At 33.6% G+C, this 26,755-nt stretch overlaps 1 protein-coding gene across 1 annotated transcript in view; it reads left to right on the forward strand.

Moving 5' to 3' along the window:
- LOC129946099 (sodium- and chloride-dependent glycine transporter 1-like) overlaps positions 1–26,755 on the forward strand; it is a 208,223-nt gene that overhangs the window by 79,530 nt on the left and 101,938 nt on the right. Inside the window, exons 3-5 of the mRNA XM_056056135.1 lie at positions 24,981–25,115; positions 25,421–25,564; positions 25,811–26,033. Coding sequence (XP_055912110.1) covers positions 24,981–25,115; positions 25,421–25,564; positions 25,811–26,033 — 502 coding nt within the window. The remainder of the gene's footprint in view (positions 1–24,980; positions 25,116–25,420; positions 25,565–25,810; positions 26,034–26,755) is intronic.

Consider the following 26,755-nt stretch of genomic DNA (forward strand, 5'->3'; position numbering starts at 1 on the left):
CAGAGCTACCTAGTTTTAGTATTAGGAATCACACATTTTCATAACATTTATCAAAGTTCTTTTCAGAACTGTCTCTTTGCACTTCAATAATTTATTTTTTATTAATATTTTTAATAAAGTACTGTTGGATATTGAATTTTCTCAAACTGTTCAAAGTCTAGAAATTCTTAAAGACAAACTGACAACCTATCACAACATCAAGAATCTTGGTAGGTAGGAAGGAAGAAATGGCGATCTCAAGGCAACCTAGCCTGAGATCCAATTAGCGCTGTGGTGCATCGTTTTGATACCAAAAACTTGTTTGACCTGTGATAGAGAAGCTTCATAGCGATTATGTTAGAGCCATTTTGTCGCATTGAGAAAAAAGATTAGGCCTCTAATCTTTGTCTCAGATAGCTCATCAAGTTCGTGAAAGAATGCTTTTCCAAAGTATTTCATTCTAGTGTTTGCCAAAGCAGGAGATTTGCAGAGGAAATGGATTATCGTTTCAATTTCTCTTTGGTCACTACAACTACGGCAAAAGGTGTTGTAAGAGATACCCAACTTCTCTCCATAAACTCCTATAGGCCAAATTCCTGGATATAATGCAGTTGGGTAAATTGCTCCACCTTCGGTTTGATTCATGGTAGATAAATAAGATTTTACCCTTCATAGCACCAAGAGAAATGTTAACCATTTTCGCAAGTGAGGCCAACCCTTGACTAGCTAGCTCGTCAGTCCGTTCATTTCCCATGATACCACTATGGCCCGGAACCCAGATCAGGGTGACACCGAGGTTAATATTCAGGCTCGCAAGCTCATCGCGACATTGCTGGACCAATTAAGATGAGGATGTGGCCGAGCTAATAGCTTTGACTGTCTGTAAAGATAGCCGCATTTCGGTTTTGGTTTGGGCTTTGTTTAAGTATCTTACATGACTCCCTTATTGCCAGCAGTTCAGCCTGCAAAACGCTAGCAAAATCAGGAAGCCTAAAAAATTTAGCTACATTTAGGGACTCAGAACTCTGCACTCCATCTTTGAGCCGTCAGAAAAGATGGTTGTGTCGAAACCTATCGACACGATGTCATCCTCCCAATCTTCTCTGGATGGGAAAATAACCTTAAAACCCTTAATAAGGCTCAAAGTAAGAATGCAGTAGTCAGTGTCTACCTAGATAATATCTGAGGGAATCAATTTCGTTGTGTTGCTGTGACCATAAGGTTTTGACAACTAGGTGTTTGATTCCTTCAGCCTTATAACGCTGCAAAAAACTATGTATTTAATAAAAAGGTCGATTGGTAGAAGATCCAAAATAACGTTTAAGGCGTCCGTTGGCCCCTGTGGTGCCCACGCAAGCTGTTCTCTGAACCTTCTTTAGCTTATCAATATTATAGGCTTTGCTAAAAGCCGGCCACCACACAATCGAACCATATGTTAAGATTAGGCGTACTACGGCTGTGTACGTTCATAAAATCATCTTCGACTGAAGTCCCCACTTTTTGCCGAAAGTTTTGCTGCAGGCGTAGAAGGCAACACAGGCCTTCTTAAGCCGTACTTCAATATTTAGTTTCCAGTTTAGTTTAGGGTCGAGTGTAACTCCAAAATACTCGTATTTTGCACTGAAAGACAATGATAGGATTTGACCGTTGAGTTGAGGTAGCGTGAAGGGCGGTACTTTAGTTTTGGTGGTAAAGAGCAACAGTTCACTTTGGTTAACTCCTAGTCCACAACTAGTGGCCCAGCTGCTAACTTTCTTCAAAACTGACTCAGTGATTTCACCAATCACAGAGGTGTACTTTCCTGACACCAATAGCACCAAATCATCCGCGTAGGCTACCGCCTTCACTCCACATCTCTCTAATTTAACGAGAATGGTATATATGACCAGAAGCCATAGAAGAAGCGAAAGGACACCATCCTGGGGTGTTCCCCTACTTACGTGTTTTGTTGCGATTGTATTGCCTAGAGAGGCTCGAATCTTCCTATCACTGAGCATGGAAATAATCCATTCTCGAATGAAGTCTTCTACACCGAACTTAACGAGCGATTCTTCTATGGATTCTGTAAGGACGTTGTTAAAAGCACCTTCTATGTCTAGGAAGGTGGCAAGAGTAAATTCTTTATAATGGATTTTTTGTTCTACAGTACGCACTACCTCATGGAGCTCAGTCTCCGTAGATTTGCCTTAAATAAGCATATTTTCTCTGGTTATAACGAATGTGACTTGCTCCACATGAGCTACGTTTAGCTCTGTGGTTTCAAGCGATTCGGAGTTATCATTTTCGCAACCCGGAAAGTGCGTCTTCATCAGTAGCTCAAGAGATTTGGCTGGAGAGGCTGTCCAGGTTCCATCAGGCTTGTTTAGAAATGAAGGATTACAATGTTCCTTCGATAAAACTTTGCTGAGCCTTGCGGAGTCCTTTATGTTTTCGATTGATTGACAGTATTCTCTCCAGCTTTGTCTTTTGGCTGATGACAGGGCTTGCTTGTAAACTTTTAGAGTCTTTATACGGTTGGTAAAACTTATGTTCCTGGCAGATATTGAAAATTGTCCTCGTCGTTTTCCTAAGACTGGACAGTTCTTCAATCCACCAAGAAGGAAGGGTTTTACGGCTTTATTTAACTGATCAAGATACTCTTAAAGCTTTACTTATAAAATTTTCAAAGGTTTTCATCTTTGATTCAAGGTCTCCTATCGATTCAGTGAGATTCGGTAAGTTGTTTAGTTTGGAATTAGCAATTTAAATGAATTTCATCCAGTCAGTTCTTTTGGGATTTCTGTAAGGCGGAGCATTTTTCGACTCGAAATCTTACAGTAAGAAATTTCCATTGGCTCTATTCGAGAGCGATATTGTCACCCAGAACGACTCAGTAAATGAGATAGAACAAAATTATTATTGAAAAAAGTACCAGGTGATTTGAAATAATACAAATCTGTTGACAATATATGCAACATCGAAGATACAGTCAGATGCTCTCTTTCAACTGGTTTGAATAGGGGTAGAGGTGTTCTAATTGCAGTTCGGTCTATTCACGCTTCCACTTAATTGAAGATGCCTTCATCATCTTATTTACCATTTGACATTGATCAGGTTATTATTAAATATATTTATTATTTTATTAACTTCTTAAAAAGATATATATATTATTGTCAGCTATATCACACCAAGAGTCCACTAGAAGAATTGCTTGCGATAAGCTTTCTCCAACTTGGTTTTAAATAATCTAAAAAATGGATTTCAAGTTGCGTTTATATCTTACAGGACGCATTCAATATGTCTGTATTGCTACGATCGTATCAAGTCCAATAGATGTTTCCTCGGGTGTTCCCCAAGGTAGCAATCTAGGACCACTTTTGTTTCTTATATTCATAAATGATCTACCTAATTTTCCCTTAAATCCCTTTTCCTTGATGTTTGACGAAAAGCAATTTTGAGCAATGTTTTTTGTAAATTTGAATCTATGTATATATATAAAAATCAATGCCACTTTTCGTTGTAATGACTCAACAATGCCTTTACCGATTTGGCTATTTTTGGTCATGAATTATTCGATGAAGTCCAGAGAAGGTTTGTACGTAGAGAAAATTAAAAAAAATCTTGAAAAGGTGTTAAATCAACATCTTTCTATACTTCCATATACAAACAATTTGTACTAATACTTAAGGAAATCCCGATTTGTTGATAACCTTGGAAATGTACAACGAAACTGTATTAATAATTGAAGATATGTGTCTAACGATTGTAAATAAAGCATTAGCACAATTGTTGGGTATGACCGCACCAAATCGTGAGATACATGGTTTTTTTGATCGTGAATTGCAACGTAAGCAGGAAATCAATTCTAATGATTTACGGTTATTTTTACAATCGAATATAACCAAATTGAATATTAAACAAAAACATGTGTATGACACAATCATGCAAGCCGTTTCTAATAATACAGGTGGATTATATTATTTCTTGGATGCAACTGGTGGCACAGGCAAAAAATTCGTTGTATCATTGATTTTAGCGACTATTAGATCGGAAAAGAAAATTGAACTGGCACTTGCATCTTCGGGAATTGCTGCTACATTATTAGAAGGTGGTGCACACTGTACATTGAAATTGCCATTGAATGAACGGGTGATTGAAACTCTAACTTGCAATATTTCGAGAAATTCTGCTATGGAAAAAGTTCTGCGATTATTGTCAATTATTTTATGGGATGAGTGCACAATGGCGAATAAAAAATCAATAGAAGCATTTAATCGAACAATGCAAGATTTACGCGGTAATCAACAGCTGTTTTGGTGGTGCTCAGGGACTTTCGACAAACATTGCCTGTCATTCCTCGATTAACTCCTATTGATGAAATAAAAACGCCTGTTTGAAGTCTTCAGTTCTTTGGAGATATGTACGAAAATTGACACTGAATATTAATATGAGTAGCTATACAGCTACATAATGATGCAACTGCTCATGATTTATGAAAACAATTGTTAGAAATTGGTGATGGCAAAATACCAACCGACAGATGAGTTGATTGAATGTATTTTTCCGAATATTCTTCAAAATTACAGAAATAATAATTGGTTGAGAGAACGCACCATTTTAGCACCGAAAACTTTCATATTAATGCCACCAATTTTCAAATTGAAGCGAAACCGCCACGTGTAGTCACGACATATTGATCAATTGACAGTGTTATGAATCAAGATGAGGCAATGATTTATCCACTTGAATTTTTAAGTTCATTGGAACCGGCTGGTATACAACCGCATTGATTTGAATCTGAAAATTGCTGCTTTGATTATATTATTGCGAAAAATTAATCCACCAAAACTGTGTAATGGCACCAGATGGGCAGTGAAGAAGTTATTCCCAAATTTGATTGAAGTTACAATCTTAAATTTTAAATCAAAAGGAGAAGTGTGTTTGATACTGAGTAGAGTATCCCTATGATTCCAACTGATATGTCATTTGCATTCAATAGATTATCCTATGTGTAAATCATTTGCGATGTTCATAAATAAGGCCCAAGGGCTAACACTTCACGTTTGTGGTGTGAATTTGAAGGAATCATGTTTTTCACATGCACATTGCCCAATTTTATGTGTCCTATTAGTATTGTTTCTTTTTTTGGTTTTTATTTTTTCTAAAATTAATTTAATTTTTCTTAAAATTGGACTGAATGCTGAAGGCAATATTTCTTATGATATACAATTTATTTGAAGCCAATATCTCAAATTCCTGGATTGTTGTTTTTTGACAACATTAACGGACTAATTCCAGCGGATATTTTTTAAATAGACAACGACAACTTTGCGAGATGAGAACCAAAGCCCTGCTTTCTGAACACGAACAAATGGCTTTGTGATCATGCAGCTTGGTGCTCAATGCAAATCCATCACTTTGTTTAAATCACGAAGTCACTTTTGACTTACCCTGTAGATATAAAATAATCTAGCATCAACCTTATGAATACTAAGTACACTATTTAAAGTATCTTAATTTATTAATAGCAATTTAATTTGGCCTATAAAACAAGATGCCAAAAGTGACAGATGTCAAAAAAGACAGATGTCAAAAGTTGTAGATGTCAAAAGTGTCAGATGTCAAAACTGATAGATGTCAAAAGTGACAGATGTCAAAATTGACAGATGTCAAAAGTGACAGATATCGAAAGTGACAGGTGTAAAAAGTGACACATGCCAAAAGCGACAGATTTGCAAAGTGGCATATGCTTAAAGTTTTAAAAACACTTCGCTGAATCCACTGTAAATTATTTAAAAAAATGAAAATCATAGTAAGCCTTGAAGTTCATATTTGTCTATAAATATAACCTCGATCCTCAACAATTTCATTGCCAAAAAGTTTCGGGAGTGAGAACGTTAAATTTGAAGTTAAAAATAAAAATGATTTCATACCTTTTAAGAAAATTTTTAAAAAATGTGAGCAAAATTAGCTTAAAGAAAAAAACTGAGAGCGAAGAAATGGAAATAGATAAAGGGGAATATGATCTTATTTTAAAATATTATTTGAGCTTTTGGAAATTCTAAAATTCAAATAATTTATTTTTTAATATGAGAATATTTTCTTTTTAAAGTTCAAAAATGTATTTATTTTATTTACTTATTTATTTTATTTATTAATTTATTTATTTATTTATTTATTTATTTATTTATTTATTTATTTGGTGGTTTGTTAATTTATTTGTTTGATTTCAGTTTATACGAGTATTTCTGAAATCAAACAAATAAATTACCAAACCACTGTCACTCACACTCAGTAGCTCAAATTTGACAGATTTCAAAATTGGCAGATACCAAAAGTGACAGATGTCAAAAGTGGCAGATGTCAAAAGTTATAGATTTTAAAAGTGTCAGATGGCAAAAGTGACTGATGTCAAAATTGACAGATGTCAAAATACAATATATTATATAAAATTTAATTCAAGTCTCAAGCGTTTTTGGTTCGTAAGGTATTTAAAGTTAACCAACATTTTCACCTTTTGTTTAAACTGCTATGGTAAAAAAACCACCCACGCAATTTTATTGAGAGCCCTTTCTGCATCTTTCTGCTTTATTATCTGTATAACAAAATGTATTTGAAATCGATATCTCTTTTGGTTCTTGAGCTATGGACGACGAAAAAACGTACCGAACGTACGGACGTACTTACACACACACGCACAGACATCTTTTTTAATAAACATTTATTTCGACTCTAGTGATCTTGCAACTTCGAGAAATGTCAAAATTTTCAATTTGACAAATCGGACCAATTACAATAACTTCCTTTGGGAAGTCAGCTGGCATATGTTTCGCCGATCCCAATGATACCATATCTTTTAAAATGTTACAGTTCCCTTCAAAAATATCCTTTGCCCTTACAATAAATAAATTCCAGGGACAAACTTTTTCCATATTTGGTATTGACTTAAGGAAAGAGTGCTTTTTCCACTGGCAATGGTATGTGGCACTTTCTCGAGTAGGATCCCCTGAAAATCAATACGTGTTGTTGCCACCTGCAAGTACAACAGCCAACGTAGTGTACAGAGATTCTTTAAGATAAGCATATATTTTTTTTTTTAATTTAGTGATTCATGGTCGTAACTAAATTTGTCTCAAATGCTACTGTTTTTTTAAAACACAACTCATGTTTTTGTATGAACTGTCAAACATTTTCATCTTGAACTTAAAAGTATGTGAAACAGCATCACATCTCTTCTCAAGTAGACAAAACAAACTGATAGGTCTTTATCAGTGTGATTTTAGACCAGGAATTCCACAGTTGGTCAAATAATCACATTTCGGCAGATCTTGGAAAAAAACCCAAGAACATCAAATCGACACCCACCATCATTTTATCGCTTTAAACAATCGCAGTCATACGATTTTTTTAACATCGAACTTGAAAGAATAGTGGAGAGCTCCCACTTCAACACTAGAGGCACTATCTTTCAAAAGTCTGTCCAATAACTAGCATTTGCTGATGACATTGATATTATCGAAAGAACTCAGCGCGATATCAAGGAGGCTTTTGTGAGTATTGAGGCAGAGGTGGCAAAAATGGGTTTAACGGTTAATGAGAGCAAAACAAAGTACATGCTGTCGGCAAGAGAGGAGTCACAATACCGACCGACGACGTCTCTTTTAAAATGTCACCATCGACATATTATGTACTTAACGTTGAGGTAGTTAAGGACTTCGTCTATCTGGGCTCCGCTATGAAACAAAGAATTACTCTTGCTAACCGCTGTTTCTTAGGGCTAAGAATCGAATTGAGCAGCAAAGCCGTCTCTCAAGCGACCAAAATGTCGCTATTTAAGAGCCTCCTCATTCTCGTCCTGCTATACGGTGCAGAAGAATTGAAGGGGATGAAAGCACCTTGGGTAGTTTCAAGAAAAAAATTCTTCCAGTAATAAATGGTCCCGTATGCATAGAAAAAAAAGTGAAGGGGACATGGTAGAACGACCAGCTGTACGGGCTGTACAGTGACATAGACTTAGCTAGTAGGGTAACAGTTCAACGACTAAGAAGGCTGATTCCCAAAAAATGGAAACAAATGCATCGGTTCGGAAAGTCTTCAAATCCACACTCACAGAACAACACAATAAAGTACAGCGGATAAGCTAGAGAGTAAAAGTGGAAAGTGACCTCATCTAACTTAGAGAGCTATGGACCGAGCTAGATGAAGAAGTTTGTTGGGTGATTCCCTACTTCGCACAGGACACTAGGGTCACCTTAAGTTAGAAACAAAATTTAAGTACTGTTATTATTTTTTCACCGCAGATAATACTTATGCGGGAAACACAATGAAGTCGAATAGAAGCCGTTCTTTTAATAACCGAAGTAGCTCAAATTGTAATTTTTAGTAGAAATGCCGTGTGCCGTGCCGTATTAAATGTTATCGTTACCTATCAACAAGTAATAATTGTAATTATTCAGTTCTTTCTTATAATGTATCAGGTCTAACCAATAAGACCTTATTTAGTAGCTTTTATAACTATGTTAACAGCTATGATTTTGTATTTTTGTTTGAAAGCTTTGTAACTGAAGTAGAATATGATAAATTTGAAAATAACTTTAAGAACTTCGATTTTGTTTGGGAACAAGCTGTGAGAACGGAAACGAGAGGAAGGCCGAGTGGAGGCTGCTTTTTTGGAATCAAAAAACTATAAAAAATGTATCCTCCAACTTTGAAACCAGTAATCTTATTACATTTATACGCTTGAAAATTGGAAACCAAAAACTTATAATCTTACCGATATACCTAAACTGCAATAGATGGGACTCTGACTTCGAGAAACTGTATGATTTTATGATGTCAAATGAAAATCTGAACGTTTTCTTAGCAGGCGACTTTACCGATAGATGTGGAAATGAAACCCGATTAGTAAATCAATTGGCTGGACTAATACGTCATTCCAAAGATGAAACGTGTAATGCTAGAGGAAAGAGATTACTTGACCTATGTGACACCTTTGGACTGCGAATTGTGAACATCCGCATCAGACGAGTTTGGTGAACTAACTTTTTTTGGAGCGCAAGGAAAATCTGTCATAGATTATTGCATGGTAGAAGGGACAAGGAGCGACTATTTTCTTGATTTTAAAGTATATGTAGTAACATTCTCGGATCATCTATCCATAACTATGAAGTTACGAGTCGGTGGATGTGAGGAGGATGGTAGCAGTCGTTTACAATTGTTACCAAAATAAAAGTGGAATCCTAATTACCTAGCTTCCTATTATAGTAGCCTCAATTCTTTATTGATGAATGTGTATGCCGAAATAGCATCGATCACGAATTCCATAAGATTTGAATATCCAACCTTTAAAACCAACCAAAGGAAGACATTGCCAATAGAACCTTGGTTTGATAGTCAGTGTATGCGTGCTAGACAGAGATCTTTTACGTGGCTGAAGACCCTTCGAGTTTACAATAATGAATACAGCAAAAATAAATACTTAGAAGACAATAAGATATACAAAGCCCTTTGTAAACAAAAAACGAAACCAATATTTTATAGAAGAGTCTAGGTGGTTGTCACACTGTAAGAATGCTACAGATTTTTGGAGTCTGGTAAAGCTCTAGAATGGAAATAAGTTTACGATTCACCGAAATCTAACATCGACTGCGCTCTGTCAACATTTCAGAGAACTCTTAAATCCCATGTCCAGGTCCGACAATATTCTCTTAGATGCGCCAATAACACAAGAGGAGATAAGACGCACTTTAAATACCTTAAAAGATGGCAAAGCGGCAGGCACCCACAGAATACCGGCTGAGTTTTATAAGTACGGAACATCGGAACTTATTGAAAAACTTTATATTTCATTCAACCAAATTCTGGAACATGGTATTATACCGCAAGAGTTTAAAGAGGCCTTAATTTTTCCGATTCACAAACAAAGAAGTACACAAAATCCAGAGAACAACCTCGGGATAAGCTTTCTTAATGCATCATATAAAATATATTCGTAAATTTTGCACCAACGACTCAATGAGTGGATAAACGAAAACGGGTTATTAAAAGAATTTCAAGTTGGTTTTAGGTCTGGTTACTCTACGATCAATCACATCTTTGTGCTAAAAAGTATCGTCGAAACTTTTCTTCAAAACGGGAAAAAACTGTACAGCTTTTTCGTAGATTTTAAAGCAGCTTTTGACGCTGTGGATAGGCGGGCGCTTATCTACAAACTCTATGCACTGTGGATGTCTTCAAAGTTTGGAAAAGTCTTACAAAATCTGTATAACGAAACAAAGACAGCTGTTTGGAATGGAGAGGAATTTTCGGAATGGTTTCAAACGGAATCAGGTGTTCGACAGGGCTGTACGCTGAGCCCTCTTCTATTCGCACTTTTTATAGAAGATTTTACAGATTATATTTCTGGAGGAGTTGAGTTTACGGGGACCACTATAAAGACTCTTTTCTATGCTGACGACATAGTACTTCTATCAGCAGCACCACAAACGCTTCAGTTGATGATCAACCAACTATATAGGTACTGTACTACGTGGAAACTGCAAGTGAACCTTAACAAATCGAAAATACTGGTCTTCAGAAATGGAGGTGGAAGAAATAGTCAGAATGAAAGATGGTTCTTTAATTCAATACTATTGAGGTCGTAAATGAGTTTAAATACCTAAGAGCATGTTTTACAAAAAACTTAAGTATGGAAAAACATCTTAATGAAAAACTCTCTAAGGCCTAGAGTGCAATCGGAGCTGCATGGAAAAAGTGTTTTGCCAACAAAAGTATTGCGCATAGCTGTAAGTTTCGTGTATTTGAAGCAGTGTCGGAATAAGTACTATTTTATGCATCGCAAGTATGGGGTTACAAAGAATACGATTGCGTGGAAAAGTTGCTGAGATTTTTTATCAAAAGGAAAGATACGTAGTTGCATTAGAAACTGGTCTCTCACCACTCTTTATTCAGACGGTGAAAAGTCAGGTAGACTATGTTATAAAAGTTCTACATAGTATAATGATAGACTTTCAAAGAAAGCAGCTTTGCACGTAATCAACCGAAGTCTCAGTTGGTATGAGGAATGGAAGGAGTTCGCGCAATGATGTGGTATCGAACTGAACCTGCATGTCTTAAATCTCAATGAATGGAGGTTTAAACTGTACGAGCTTATTGCCTTCGTTGACGAGAAGCTTAGGGAAAAGTACATTGAAGATGCAGTCAGCTCTAACCAAAAAGTAATTTATACTCAACTTTGTCATAATCTAGGTTCAAAAAACTGCTTTAGAGATGAGAATTGTGTGGAAGAAATTTCAACGATGTTGAGACTGCGTGCTGAACTTCTTCAACTGAATTATATGCCACACAGAGAGGATCTCCCAATCTTATGTACTTTGTGTGACCTGAGGGAAAGAGAAGATGTTTTTCATTTCCTAGGGAAAAGTCCGGTTTTAATGGTAATTAGATGATCATTCTTCGGCTGCAACTTCTTAACTGAGGCTGAAATGATATCCTATCTAAATACAATGGAGGTGAAAAAACTGTGTATGTACTGCAAAATAGCACAAGCTTGTCGAAACAGAATTCTCAATGAAATCTTTTGAACAACAATTTTTTGATAATTAAAAAGCTGAGACACAGTGTGATTATGTTATAGTACTTCAATTAAAATGTTAATGTGGCAATTTATGAGATACAATTTATTTGAAGCCAATATCTCAAATTCCTGGATTGTTGTTTTTTGACAACATTAACGGACTAATTCCAGCGGATATTTTTTAAATAGACAACGACAACTTTGCGAGATGAGAACCAAAGCCCTGATTTCTGAACACGAACAAATGGCTTTGTGATCATGCAGCTTGGTGCTCAATGCAAATCCATCACTTTGTTTAAATCACGAAGTCACTTTTGACTTACCCTGTAGATATAAAATAATTTAGCATCAACCTTATGAATACTAAGTACACCATTTAAAGTATCTTAATTTATTAATAGCAATTTAATTTGGCCTATAAAACAAGATGCCAAAAGTGACAGATGTCAAAAGTGACAGATGTCAAAAGTGGCAGATATCAAAAGTTATAGATGTCAAGAGTGTCAGATGTCAAAAGTGACAGATGTCAAAAGTGACAGATGTCAAAAGTGACAGATATCGAAAGTGACAGGTGTAAAAAGTGACACATGCCAAAAGCGACAGATTTGCAAAGTGGCATATGCTTAAAGTTTTAAAAACACTTCGCTGAATCCACTGTAAATTATTTAAAAAAATGAAAATCATAGTAAGCCTTGAAGTTCATATTTGTCTATAAATATAACCTCGATACTCAAAAATTTCATTGCCAAAAAGTTTCGGGAGTGAGAACGTTAAATTTGAAGTTAAAAATAAAAATGATTTCATACCTTTTAAGAAAATTTTTAAAAAATGTGAGCAAAATTAGCTTAAAGAAAAAAACTGAGAGCGAAGAAATGGAAATAGATAAAGGGGAATATGATCTTATTTTAAAATATTATTTGAGCTTTTGGAAATTCTAAAATTCAAATAATTTATTTTTTAATATGAGAATATTTTCTTTTTAAAGTTCAAAAATGTATTTATTTTATTTATTTATTTATTTTATTTATTAATTTATTTATTTATTTATTTATTTATTTATTTATTTATTTATTTATTTATTTGGTGGTTTGTTAATTTATTTGTTTGATTTCAGTTTATACGAGTATTTCTGAAATCAAACAAATAAATTACCAAACCACTGTCACTCACACTCAGTAGCTCAAATTTGACAGATTTCAAAATTGGCAGATACCAAAAGTGACAGATGTCAAAAGTGGCAGATGTCAAAAGTTATAGATTTTAAAAGTGTCAGATGGCAAAAGTGACTGATGTCAAAATTGACAGATGTCAAAATACAATATATTATATAAAATTTAATTCAAGTCTCAAGCGTTTTTGGTTCGTAAGGTATTTAAAGTTAACCAACATTTTCACCTTTTGTTTAAACTGCTATGGTAAAAAAACCACCCACGCAATTTTATTGAGAGCCCTTCTGCATCTTTCTGCTTTATTATCTGTATAACAAAATGTATTTGAAATCGATATCTCTTTTGGTTCTTGAGCTATGGACGACGAAAAAACGTACCGAACGTACGGACGTACTTACACACACACGCACAGACATCTTTTTTAATAAACATTTATTTCGACTCTAGTGATCTTGCAACTTCGAGAAATGTCAAAATTTTCAATTTGACAAATCGGACCAATTACAATAACTTCCTTTGGGAAGTCAGCTGGCATATGTTTCGCCGATCCCAATGATACCATATCTTTTAAAATGTTACAGTTCCCTTCAAAAATATCCTTTGCCCTTACAATAAATAAATTCCAGGGACAAACTTTTTCCATATTTGGTATTGACTTAAGGAAAGAGTGCTTTTTCCACTGGCAATGGTATGTGGCACTTTCTCGAGTAGGATCCCCTGAAAATCAATACGTGTTGTTGCCACCTGCAAGTACAACAGCCAACGTAGTGTACAGAGATTCTTTAAGATAAGCATATATTTTTTTTTTAATTTAGTGATTCATGGTCGTAACTAAATTTGTCTCAAATGCTACTGTTTTTTTAAAACACAACTCATGTTTTTGTATGAACTGTCAAACATTTTCATCTTGAACTTAAAAGTATGTGAAACAGCATCACATCTCTTCTCAAGTAGACAAAACAAACTGATAGGTCTTTATCAGTGTGATTTTAGACCAGGAATTCCACAGTTGGTCAAATAATCACATTTCGGCAGATCTTGGAAAAAAACCCAAGAACATCAAATCGACACCCACCATCATTTTATCGCTTTAAACAATCGCAGTCATACGATTTTTTTAACATCGAACTTGAAAGAATAGTGGAGAGCTCCCACTTCAACACTAGAGGCACTATCTTTCAAAAGTCTGTCCAATAACTAGCATTTGCTGATGACATTGATATTATCGAAAGAACTCAGCGCGATATCAAGGAGGCTTTTGTGAGTATTGAGGCAGAGGTGGCAAAAATGGGTTTAACGGTTAATGAGAGCAAAACAAAGTACATGCTGTCGGCAAGAGAGGAGTCACAATACCGACCGACGACGTCTCTTTTAAAATGTCACCATCGACATATTATGTACTTAACGTTGAGGTAGTTAAGGACTTCGTCTATCTGGGCTCCGCTATGAAACAAAGAATTACTCTTGCTAACCGCTGTTTCTTAGGGCTAAGAATCAAATTGAGCAGCAAAGCCGTCTCTCAAGCGACCAAAATGTCGCTATTTAAGAGCCTCCTCATTCTCGTCCTGCTATACGGTGCAGAAGAATTGAAGGGGATGAAAGCACCTTGGGTAGTTTCAAGAAAAAAATTCTTCCAGTAATAAATGGTCCCGTATGCATAGAAAAAAAAGTGAAGGGGACATGGTAGAACGACCAGCTGTACGGGCTGTACAGTGACATAGACTTAGCTAGTAGGGTAACAGTTCAACGACTAAGAAGGCTGATTCCCAAAAAATGGAAACAAATGCATCGGTTCGGAAAGTCTTCAAATCCACACTCACAGAACAACACAATAAAGTACAGCGGATAAGCTAGAGAGTAAAAGTGGAAAGTGACCTCATCTAACTTAGAGAGCTATGGACCGAGCTAGATGAAGAAGTTTGTTGGGTGATTCCCTACTTCGCACAGGACACTAGGGTCACCTTAAGTTAGAAACAAAATTTAAGTACTGTTATTATTTTTTCACCGCAGATAATACTTATGCGGGAAACACAATGAAGTCGAATAGAAGCCGTTCTTTTAATAACCGAAGTAGCTCAAATTGTAATTTTTAGTAGAAATGCCGTGTGCCGTGCCGTATTAAATGTTATCGTTACCTATCAACAAGTAATAATTGTAATTATTCAGTTCTTTCTTATAATGTATCAGGTCTAACCAATAAGACCTTATTTAGTAGCTTTTATAACTATGTTAACAGCTATGATTTTGTATTTTTGTTTGAAAGCTTTGTAACTGAAGTAGAATATGATAAATTTGAAAATAACTTTAAGAACTTCGATTTTGTTTGGGAACAAGCTGTGAGAACGGAAACGAGAGGAAGGCCGAGTGGAGGCTGCTTTTTTGGAATCAAAAAACTATAAAAAATGTATCCTCCAACTTTGAAACCAGTAATCTTATTACATTTATACGCTTGAAAATTGGAAACCAAAAACTTATAATCTTACCGATATACCTAAACTGCAATAGATGGGACTCTGACTTCGAGAAACTGTATGATTTTATGATGTCAAATGAAAATCTGAACGTTTTCTTAGCAGGCGACTTTACCGATAGATGTGGAAATGAAACCCGATTAGTAAATCAATTGGCTGGACTAATACGTCATTCCAAAGATGAAACGTGTAATGCTAGAGGAAAGAGATTACTTGACCTATGTGACACCTTTGGACTGCGAATTGTGAACATCCGCATCAGACGAGTTTGGTGAACTAACTTTTTTTGGAGCGCAAGGAAAATCTGTCATAGATTATTGCATGGTAGAAGGGACAAGGAGCGACTATTTTCTTGATTTTAAAGTTGATGTAGTAACATTCTCGGATCATCTATCCATAACTATGAAGTTACGAGTCGGTGGATGTGAGGAGGATGGTAGCAGTCGTTTACAATTGTTACCAAAATAAAAGTGGAATCCTAATTACCTAGCTTCCTATTATAGTAGCCTCAATTCTTTATTGATGAATGTGTATGCCGAAATAGCATCGATCACGAATTCCATAAGATTTGAATATCCAGCCTTTAAAACCAACCAAAGGAAGACATTGCCAATAGAACCTTGGTTTGATAGTCAGTGTATGCGTGCTAGACAGAGATCTTTTACGTGGCTGAAGACCCTTCGAGTTTACAATAATGAATACAGCAAAAATAAATACTTAGAAGACAATAAGATATACAAAGCCCTTTGTAAACAAAAAACGAAACCAATATTTTATAGAAGAGTCTAGGTGGTTGTCACACTGTAAGAATGCTACAGATTTTTGGAGTCTGGTAAAGCTCTAGAATGGAAATAAGTTTACGATTCACCGAAATCTAACATCGACTGCGCTCTGTCAACATTTCAGAGAACTCTTAAATCCCATGTCCAGGTCCGACAATATTCTCTTAGATGCGCCAATAACACAAGAGGAGATAAGACGCACTTTAAATACCTTAAAAGATGGCAAATCGGCAGGCACCCACAGAATACCGGCTGAGTTTTATAAGTACGGAACATCGGAACTTATTGAAAAACTTTATATTTCATTCAACCAAATTCTGGAACATGGTATTATACCGCAAGAGTTTAAAGAGGCCTTAATTTTTCCGATTCACAAACAAAGAAGTACACAAAATCCAGAGAACAACCTCGGGATAAGCTTTCTTAATGCATCATATAAAATATATTCGTCAATTTTGCACCAACGACTCAATGAGTGGATAAACGAAAACGGGTTATTAAAAGAATTTCAAGTTGGTTTTAGGTCTGGTTACTCTACGATCAATCACATCTTCGTGCTAAAAAGTATCGTCGAAACTTTTCTTCAAAACGGGAAAAAACTGTACAGCTTTTTCGTAGATTTTAAAGCAGCTTTTGACGCTGTGGATAGGCGGGCGCTTATCTACAAACTCTATGCACTGTGGATGTCTTCAAAGTTTGGAAAAGTCTTACAAAATCTGTATAACGAAACAAAGACAGCTGTTTGGAATGGAGAGGAATTTTCGGAATGGTTTCAAACGGAATCAGGTGTTCGACAGGGCTGTACGCTGAGCCCTCTTCTATTCGCACTTTTTATAGAAGATTTTACAGATTATATTTCTGGAGGAGTTGAGTTTACGGGGACCACTATAAAGACTCTTTTCTATGCTGACGACATAGTACTTCTATCAGCAGCACCACAAACGCTTCAGTTGATGATCAACCAACTATATAGGTACTGTACTACGTGGAAACTGCAAGTGAACCTTAACAAATCGAAAATACTGGTCTTCAGAAATGGAGGTGGAAGAAATAGTCAGAATGAAAGATGGTTCTTTAATTCAATACTATTGAGGTCGTAAATGAGTTTAAATACCTAAGAGCATGTTTTACAAAAAACTTAAGTATGGAAAAACATCTTAATGAAAAACTCTCTAAGGCCTAGAGTGCAATCGGAGCTACATGGAAAAAGTGTTTTGCCAACAAAAGTATTGCGCATAGCTGTAAGTTTCATGTATTTGAATCAGTCTTGGAATCCGTACTATTTTATGCATCTCAAGTATGGGGTTACAAAGAATACGATTGCGTAGAAACTGGTCTCTCACCACTATTTATTCAGACGCTGAAAAGTCAGGTAGACTATGTTATTAAAGTTCTACATATGAATAATAATAGACTTCCAAAGAAAGCAGCTTTAAACATTATCAACCGAAGTCTCAGTTGGTATGAGGAATGGAAGGAGCACGCACAATTGTGTGGTATCGAACTGAACCTGCATTTTGGAAATCTCAATAAATGGAGGGGTAAACTGTACGAGCTTATTGCCTTCGTTGACGAGAAGCTTAGGAAGAAGTACATTGAAGATGCAGTCAGCTCTAACCACAGAGTAATCTACACTCAACTTTGTCATAATCTAGGCCCAAAAAACTACTTTAGAGATGAGAATTGTGTGGAAGAAAATTTCAACGATGTTGAGACTGCGGGCTGAACTGCTTCAACTGAATTATATGCCACACAGAGAGGATCTCCCAATCTTATGTAGTTTGTGTGACCTCAGGGAAAGAGAAGATGTTTTTCATTTCCTAGGGAAAAGTCCGGTTTTAATGGTAATTAGATGATCATTCTTCGGCTGCAACTTCTTAACTGAGGCTGAAATGATACCCTATCTAAATACAATGGAGGTGAAAAAACTGTGTATGTACTGTAAAATAGCACAAGCTTGTCGAAACAGAATTCTCAATGAAATCTTTTGAACAACAATTTTTTGATAATTAAAAAGCTGAGACACAGTGTGATTATGTTATAGTACTTCAATTAAAATGTTAATGTGGCAGGCAGCATTGCTGTGCTATACTTGATTATTTAATCTTTATACTGTACATTATTTAAATTTGAAAATAAAATCGCTTTACTTTACTTACTGACTTTTTATTTTTGAATGCAAGAAATTCTTATTATTTTGTAATAAGATACTTACGTTAATTTTATGTTAATCCAGTTTTTTAATTTGCATTGAAACATCGAACATAAATCTTTGAGCCCAACTTTGACTGTACAAAGATTTTTATCTCTTTCAAGAAATCAAAAAATTTGTTATCAAATTATAAGTTCAGTTGTTCATGCGTAATGCCCTCATATTATGAAGCTTATAATTTCTTCATTAAATGCCCAATGAGCCTCATTTAAACAAAGGCAACTAAATCTCAAAAACAGCTTAAGTCAAAGACAATGATATTATTTATAGACATGCATCTGATCAAAGCACCATAAACTAAACATATTTAAAAGATCCCTTAAAAGGTATTGCTAAATTCTTCATTGCATTACAATATTCTTGGAATACAAAACATCAAGATATCCAACCAAAGGAATTCCAATCGAATGTTTCTCATCTTTGAATTCAATATTTACAACATACAAGTATAAGGATTACGTCCTTGGAAAATTGACGAAGATAAAATCTGGATGTGAGGAAAGTTAAGTTCTCCAGGGATATAGAATTATCATAAACAGAATATCCCTGAACTATATATGCAATAATCGAGTCCTTCAGTGGTTTAATTCAACTTACTAAGATCATTTGTCGATTTTGTCAAATCAACCTTCAATTATCGTTTGATCGATAAGTTTATTAAGAATTTGTGTTATTGAAAAAGTTCACTTTCAATCTCCTTTTTGTCTGTGGGTACTTCGTGTGGCTTTTGGAAGTGAAGGATCAAATGTGTCCTTGCTTGAGACTTCGTCCCTTCCTTGAAAGTCAGATTATGTCTCTATTTAGAAAGTGCAAATAGGTGAAAACATTTTAAAGGAAATGTGAAATATTTTCTTCTATCAAGCCAGCATTTGTGTAGTATTGAAAACTGCACTTCGAAACCACTTTGGCAAACATACAGATGCGTTCTTTTATGTAAATTTATATATGAAGTTAGCTTATAGTCCTTAGATACACATAGCATCAGTTAGGATAGATATAAGAGAATCAATTCAAGGAATACCTTTACGGGCTACAGAATCATTTGTGTTGCCTTCTTGTGTGCATCTTAAATTCCATCGGAAGACAAAGTATACCTGTATCCTTATGGTAGTGCTGTCTTTTTGAAAGTAATAGGAGAATGTTTTAGAAGAAATTCCATATCGGTTTTCATCATCATCGTCATCGACTATCAACATCATCGACAAGGACTTACCTACACGTTATTCATGTGAAATGTATGACCCAGAAGTTGTCAGACGGAAGCACCAATATTTTGTCGCTGCAGTGTTACATTGCTGCACGCTTATAGAAGCTTCACTAACACAGACTCGAATTATCTATGTACCAGAATAATTTTAGGAAACCAAGGAAGTTTGTTCTTGGAAATGCAGGATTTTGTTTCTTTGCTTTATGAAAACTTAGAAAAGAGTTAAGAACGCACAGTGCTGTGGACAAAATTCAATAAAAACAAATTAAACACAAATATTCTTAATTAAGATTCTGTTCACTTTAGTCCAAAAAACTGTAAACTGTTGTTAACATATTCGAAAATTTTGATATTCACAATAGCCTCCATCATTTCCCAAACTTTTATTTTTTTTTTATTTTGAAAGCTTTGCAGTGAAATCAAATTGAAACATTCTAATTTTCAAGCTCAAACTGTTTTCGAAAATAATTTCTTGCAATTTGTCATGAACAATATATATTATTCTTTTTCTCTTTTTTGGATCTTTAAAAAAATAGATAACATGTTTTTTTTTTTAAACATAAGTGTATTTATCTATGTTGTTTATTACGAATAAAGTTTTTGGGGCAAATATTAAGAAATTGGAGAACTTCACAAAAATATTGGAACCTGAGATGTTGGATTTGAAGTTGATTAAGTGATTTAAGGTAATCGTTGAGTAATTAGAATGCATTATTATTTAGCTTCAAGTCATTTTCGTAGATGGAAAATTATCAAAATGTTCCTACTTTTATTAAGGAAAAAACTCCTGAAGTTTATGAAAAGCATACAATTACTGAAGAGCATCATGCAATAAGTCACATGAAACCTAAAAGTAAACACCAGACATATTTATTAAGTAATGCATTCAAATATTTGTGTTACTTGTGTGACGATTAATAACTATTTCAGTAAATTGATTTAAATTTTTGTTTATAGAATTGCAGTTTACTTTCTTAAATTAGGTTTATTTAATACGGTTTTTGATCTTGCCTTGGAAAGAGGTTCTATTTTTAAGAAGTGCAGATTCTATTTACTTATAACTTCCTATAAGAAGTTATTGTAATGGGATCAATTTGTCAAATTGAAAATTTTGACATTTCTCGACGTTTCAAGGTCAGTAGAGTCCAAATAAAAGATTTTTAGAAAGATGTCTATGCGTGCGTGTGTACGTACGTTCGTACGTCCGTACGTCCGTATACGTCCCTACGTTCGCGACGTTTTTTTCGTTGTCCATAGCTCAAGAACCAGAAGAGATATCGACTTCAAATTAATACCGTTATACAGACAATAATGCAGAAAGATGGAGAAAGGCCTCTGAATATTTTGGTTAACTATAAATATTTCACAAAGCATTCACGCTAGAGACTTGAATTAAATTTTGTGTAATGAATTGTAACGTGACACCAAACAAGTAAATTTTTTGAAAAAAAAAAAACATAAACGGTTTTTGTTACAAACCAAAAAAACTGTCACCTCGAAAATTTTACGAATAAAAAATAAATTTATCTCCAAAAAAATTTTGTGCAACGAAAAATAACGTTTTCAACATAAAGTAAAATTTTGAGAAAAATCAGATTTACAGTTTTTTATAATCAAAGTTTGTTTCTACTCAAATATATTTTCAAAAATTTGAAATTATGGCTTCAAACTAATTTTAGCTTATAAGAAATATTGTTTTCAACATTCTGAAAAATTTTGAGAAAAATCGAATTAACAGTTTTCTTACAAAAAAAATTAATAAAAGTTGGTAAAAATTGAATTTCGACTCAAATATCTTTTTAAGACTTTGAAATATTGGCTTTAAACTAATTTTATCTTTTAAAAAAGATTTTGTCAACATTGAGTTAAATTTGTGATAAAAATCTTATTGACACTTTTTTTAAAAAAAAAATAAAAACATAATAAAAAACAATGCTAAAACTTGGAAGAAATTTACTAATGACTCAAATAGCTTTCGAAATTTTAAATATTGTCTTGAAAATCTTTTTTTCTTACATAAAATATTGTTTACTACATTCAGTGAATTTTTGATCCAACAGTGCGTTTTTTCATAAAAAATAAAATCTACAAAAACAGTACGAAAATTTGGTAAAAATGATCGGTTCTCGATATCACGTGAAAAACAGGAGGTATTGACTTCAAATTAATTTTATTCATCCAATTTGTATTTGTTTATATAAAAAAAAAAAGTTTTAAGAAATGCTATTAAAATTGCTAAATATTAGTTAACGATTAAAAATTTCGTTAACATAAATATATTTTGGAATCAAAGTATTTAATAATATGCAAAATATTGTTATTCATTTTTAATTTTTTTAAAATAATTCAATTGACAACTTTTTTAATAAAACACGAAAAGCTACAACCTTTTAAGCAAGACAAATCGACAGAGTGGATGGGAAGTTATAAGTGTGGGTTAACATCCCAGCTTCTTTTATTTTATTTTATTTTATTTTATTTTATTTTATTTTATATTATTATTGTAAAACACTTTTTTTTGTTTAATTTCTTATTAATTATTTTTTTTGACTAAGTTTATATTATTTCATTTCATTTCATTTCATTTTGTTTTGATTTAATTCACAAGTTTTTATTTTATTTTATTTAGTGTTTGTATATTTAACCACCCACTTTATTTTATTTTATATAAATTTATTTCTTTTGATTTAATTTATTTATATTTATTTTTTTATTTTATATTTTAGTATTTTATGTTTTTTACTTTATTTCATTTGATCTCATTTTATTATATTTTGTTATTTTATTTCACTTTATTTTATTTACTTTCCATATAAAGTTATTGTAATTGGCTCAACTTGTCGAATTAAAAATGTTGCTATTTCTCAAAGTTTTCAAGTGTTTAGAACTAAATTAAAGGGAGTTTTATATCTCAAGAACCAGTACACATATCGACAACGCAGAAAGAACTCTTTAAGAAATTGAGTATGGTAGTTTTTTTACAAAAGTAAAAATTTTGGTTAACTCAGGAACCAATTACGATACCGTCTTATATTAGAATTTTAATTATAAACAACTCAAAGCAAAATAGGACCCATCCAGTTTTTTGGCTCTCGTTTGAAAAACAATTAGTTTTTATATATTTTTGAATATTATAGCTAGGTATTAAGTAATAGTGTACACATTTTTAACACGGAAACAATCTTTGTTTAAGTTAAACTGAAAAAAAAACACATTTTATAGACAAAATAAAAAATAATAAACTTAACATACTGTTTTGTAGTTTGATTTCTTTTGCTTAGTACCGATTAAGGCCTCCTCTACTCCGTATCTTAAAAGCTTATAAGCTTATCTGGTACGCTTTGATCAGATAGCTTAAATTTTGTTCGTGTATACGCTCGTGACAGGCTTTTAACCCAAACTTTGCTGTGGTTTTTCTTCGATCGTATTGAAGTATTAGCTCTTTGTTGGCCAAGTCAAAAACGTAATATTGGCGACAGAAAGAGCTGCGGGCGCATTGACGGTGCCTTCATACAGGATAATTAGCTCTGTTCTGCCTAGCAAACTTATTTCAGCCCATAGCAACACACTGAGGGCACCCAATCGATTACTTCACTGAATGCACAGCTCGATAAAATATTTACCTGCTCTTCTCCAGATTGGTAATCATTTATCATCATTCAAAAATTTTATTTTGCATTCGTCTGTACAGACCTCCAGTTTTCCGTGGTCCAATTTGAATGCTCACGGGCCTAGCTTAATGGTGCTACATGATGTAAGTTTCGGCCGAAAAGAACGCACTCTGTAACGTTGACCATCTTCGTAGAGTCGATTTCTAATGGTTTGGTCACTGACTTTAGTGTCAGTTGACTTCCGCAGATGAGTTTGTAAAGCTCGGGCCGGTCCAGTACGATTCTGACGTACAGTAGTTCAAATGCACCGGTCTTCTTGGTGAGTGTTGACTTGAGTTCTTCCTGATCCTAGTCTCCTTGCTACACTGGGTTATTGGAAGCTTTCAAATAAGTTTCGAATATCTCGCCGTGACATGTCGATTCTATTTCCGAAAGACCTTTGAGAGACTCCTTGCTTCCCATGTTTACCAAACTGCGTCTAGAACCCGCAGTTGCTAGAATCGAAAATGCAATCATTTTGCATTCATTGTTTTTTCGAGTGATCTGCTTTGCTGTCTATTTACTTGGAGGTACCTATTAAATCGTTGTTCAAACGGAATCATACACACGTAAAACCTTCTAATAATATTTTGAGTTTCGATAATATTCAATATTTAATTATTTTTTTGTCAGAATACAAGATAAATTTTGATGGGCCCTATTTTGTTTTGAGTAGTGTATAATGTGACTCCATCTTACCTTAAAATTTGTAGGTTTTCGTGTTGGGTTAAATAGATTTGTTTTGATTTGTTAAGAGTTTTGTTAAATAGATTTTTAGTCAAAAACAAATGCTTACCAATTTTAGAAGCATTTCTTAAATTTTTACAAATTGGATGAATGAAAATAATTTGAGAGTTATCAAGAACCGTATATCAATTTTTTCCAAATTTGCGTACTATTTTTTGTAGATTTTGACAAAATTAATTGTTGTATTTTTGTAAAAAAAACTTCTGAATATCGAAAGAAAAGTTTGAAGACATCTTTTTTAATTTTTTAAAGCTATTTAGTATTAGGTTTTTATTTTTTGTAAGAAAACTGTCAATAAGATATTTATCAAAATTTTACTGAATGTTGGAAACAATATTTTTTAAAAATAAAAGTACAAATCGGACCCATTACAATATTTTCCTATAGGAAGTTAATACAAATTAAAACAAAAAAACACTACTTAAAGTCGGTTAAAATTGATTTTCGACTTAGATATCTTTTTAAAATTAAAGATATTGGCTTCAAACTCATTTCATCTTGTAACAATAATTATGTTTTGCAACATTTATACAATTTTTTAAAAAATCGAATTGACATTTTTTAACAAAAGATAAAAAACTAAAAGTTTAACGACTCAAATATTTTTTCAAAAAATCAAAATATTGGGTTCAAACTAATTTTGTCTTATAGAAAATAAATATTGTTTTAAAAATTCAAAAGTTAGTTTTTTTCAGAAAAAATTAAAATCTACCAATAATATCTAGTATGCAAAAGTAATACAAATTGATATTCGATCTCGATATAACGTGAATAAATAAAAGTATTGACTCCAAAACGATTTTATTCAGTGCTTTATTTTTTAGAAAAATCAAATCTGTTTATAAAAGAAATTCAAACTTTCAAGAAATACGTAAGGATTGGTTTTCAACCAAAAAAAAATAGATTTCAAAATCAAACTATTTCATTATATACAAAACATTGTTGGTAATATATGCTTATTTTCTTTTTAGAAAAAAATAACTAACACTTATTTTAACAAAACACGAATACCTGACCAAATAAAAAGGTTTTGATAACATTTTGACTTTAAATTATTGTTATGAATATTTCATTAAAGTTTTATGCAAGACAAATCGACAGACAAAATGGGAAGTTATGATTGTGGGTGGCATCCCGGCCTCTTTTTTTAATTTTGCTTCATGTTTCATGTTAATTTATAATTTAATTGTATTTTTTATTTTATTACAGGCGCATTTTTGGTACCATATTTGTTAATGGTAGTGGTTATTGGATTACCGATTTTCTTCTCCGAAATGTTTATTGGTCAATATTCTGGACTAGGACCAATTAAGGCCTACACAAACTTGGCACCATTTTTTCAAGGTAAGCATATCTATCGATTTATAAAAAGAAAGTTTTTGTTCACTGTAGGAAAGAGTAAGTCTGCTGTCCCAAAAGCCACAGACAGCAGTTGTGAAGGACGAATTACTGCAAAGTAAAAATTTAAAATGATCCTTAATTTGTTAAAATTGATCTTAATGAAGAAAATTAAAAGCTGCTTAACTTTTGCTCCACATTACACACATGACATATCACTCCAGTGGCGTTGACATTATTATTAATAATTCTTATATAAAAAAGTATAAATATATATTTTAAAATATATTTTTGTTTTTATTTATTGACAGGACTTGGCTTCTGTACGCTTGTGGTAATCACATTTGTCACTATTTATTACATGGTGATAATCGCTTGGATAATTTTTTACTTATTCGCCTCATTCTGGCCGCGTCTCTTGTGGGGCTACTGTGATAATGAATTCAATTCACAAAGTAAGTATATATCATTAATTAATTCATTTATGGGCAATATGTGGTCATCAGGACTTTGCAGTTCCCGATTTCACCACTACATATACATAGTTACTACTTACCTACCAACTCTTCACAAAAATATGTATGCTCTATAAAAATGTGTTCCAACGAAGACTCGCTATACATAGAGACATACATTCGTCAAAAAAAAGGCTACAACTACTACACTCTTGTCTCTTCCTCCCTTCCGTGTGTTATAAACAGATTGCTATAGCAGCTTGGAGGATAATATCTGCAAGAAAAATAACCAGCATAATGAAATGGACATGATATTCTGGAATCGTACATGCACGAGTGTTCGAGATATTTGCGAGTCGAATTATTTGAAAGGCATCAACTCTACATATTGTTTTAATTCGACTGCAGAGGTGGAAGTTCCTGTCAGGAAAATAATTAAGAGAGTTTTGGCATCCGAGGAATATTATTAGTGAGTATTGAAAATGTGTTCATTATTATTATTTTTATTTTTATTGCATATGTATTTAGTTTCTGTGACATTTTGTTTTCATTACTTTTTGATTGGCTTTTTATTAAATGATTTATTAATTTTTTTTTTTTTTTGGGAAAATGTATGAAATATGAAATGAACATCGGCTTTTTACGGCAAAAGGTAGCTAAAGTTTATAACTTTATAGCAGACATTTCTGTTATTGGTATAATCTGAAATCATAGCTCTGTTTATCTTGAGAGCATGAGGGCTTGATGTATGAATGCAAACTACAAATGGTTTAATGCAACTAAACTAAATTGGCCAATGCTCAGTGCTTAACGCTTTAAGGAACTCATTTCGGTTAGTAGATTGTACACTTACTCTATGATGGGAGTGCTATTAGGATACCACTTAAAAAATAGGTATATATTTTTGCAGAAGCTGCATGTACTTCCCTATCACAAAAACGAAGACTTTAGCTTGTTAACTTTTACTATAATGATCCTAGTGACCTAAGAAATTCCGACATTGTCTCAAACGCTTTGTAGCTAGCTTTAACTGGTTTAACTAGTAAGGTAAACATTATCACAACGGACCAACTATTGGTCTAAAGGTCTGTCAGAAGCGGGACACTCCGGAAGGAGGGGTTCTGTCCCCTTTCCTGTGGAACGTAGTGGTTAACGAACTATTAATATCCCTTGAGAGGGAAGGCTACAGAG

This window comes from Eupeodes corollae, chromosome 2 (assembly GCF_945859685.1).
Source record: "Eupeodes corollae chromosome 2, idEupCoro1.1, whole genome shotgun sequence".
In the NCBI taxonomy this organism is placed as follows: domain Eukaryota; kingdom Metazoa; phylum Arthropoda; class Insecta; order Diptera; family Syrphidae; genus Eupeodes; species Eupeodes corollae.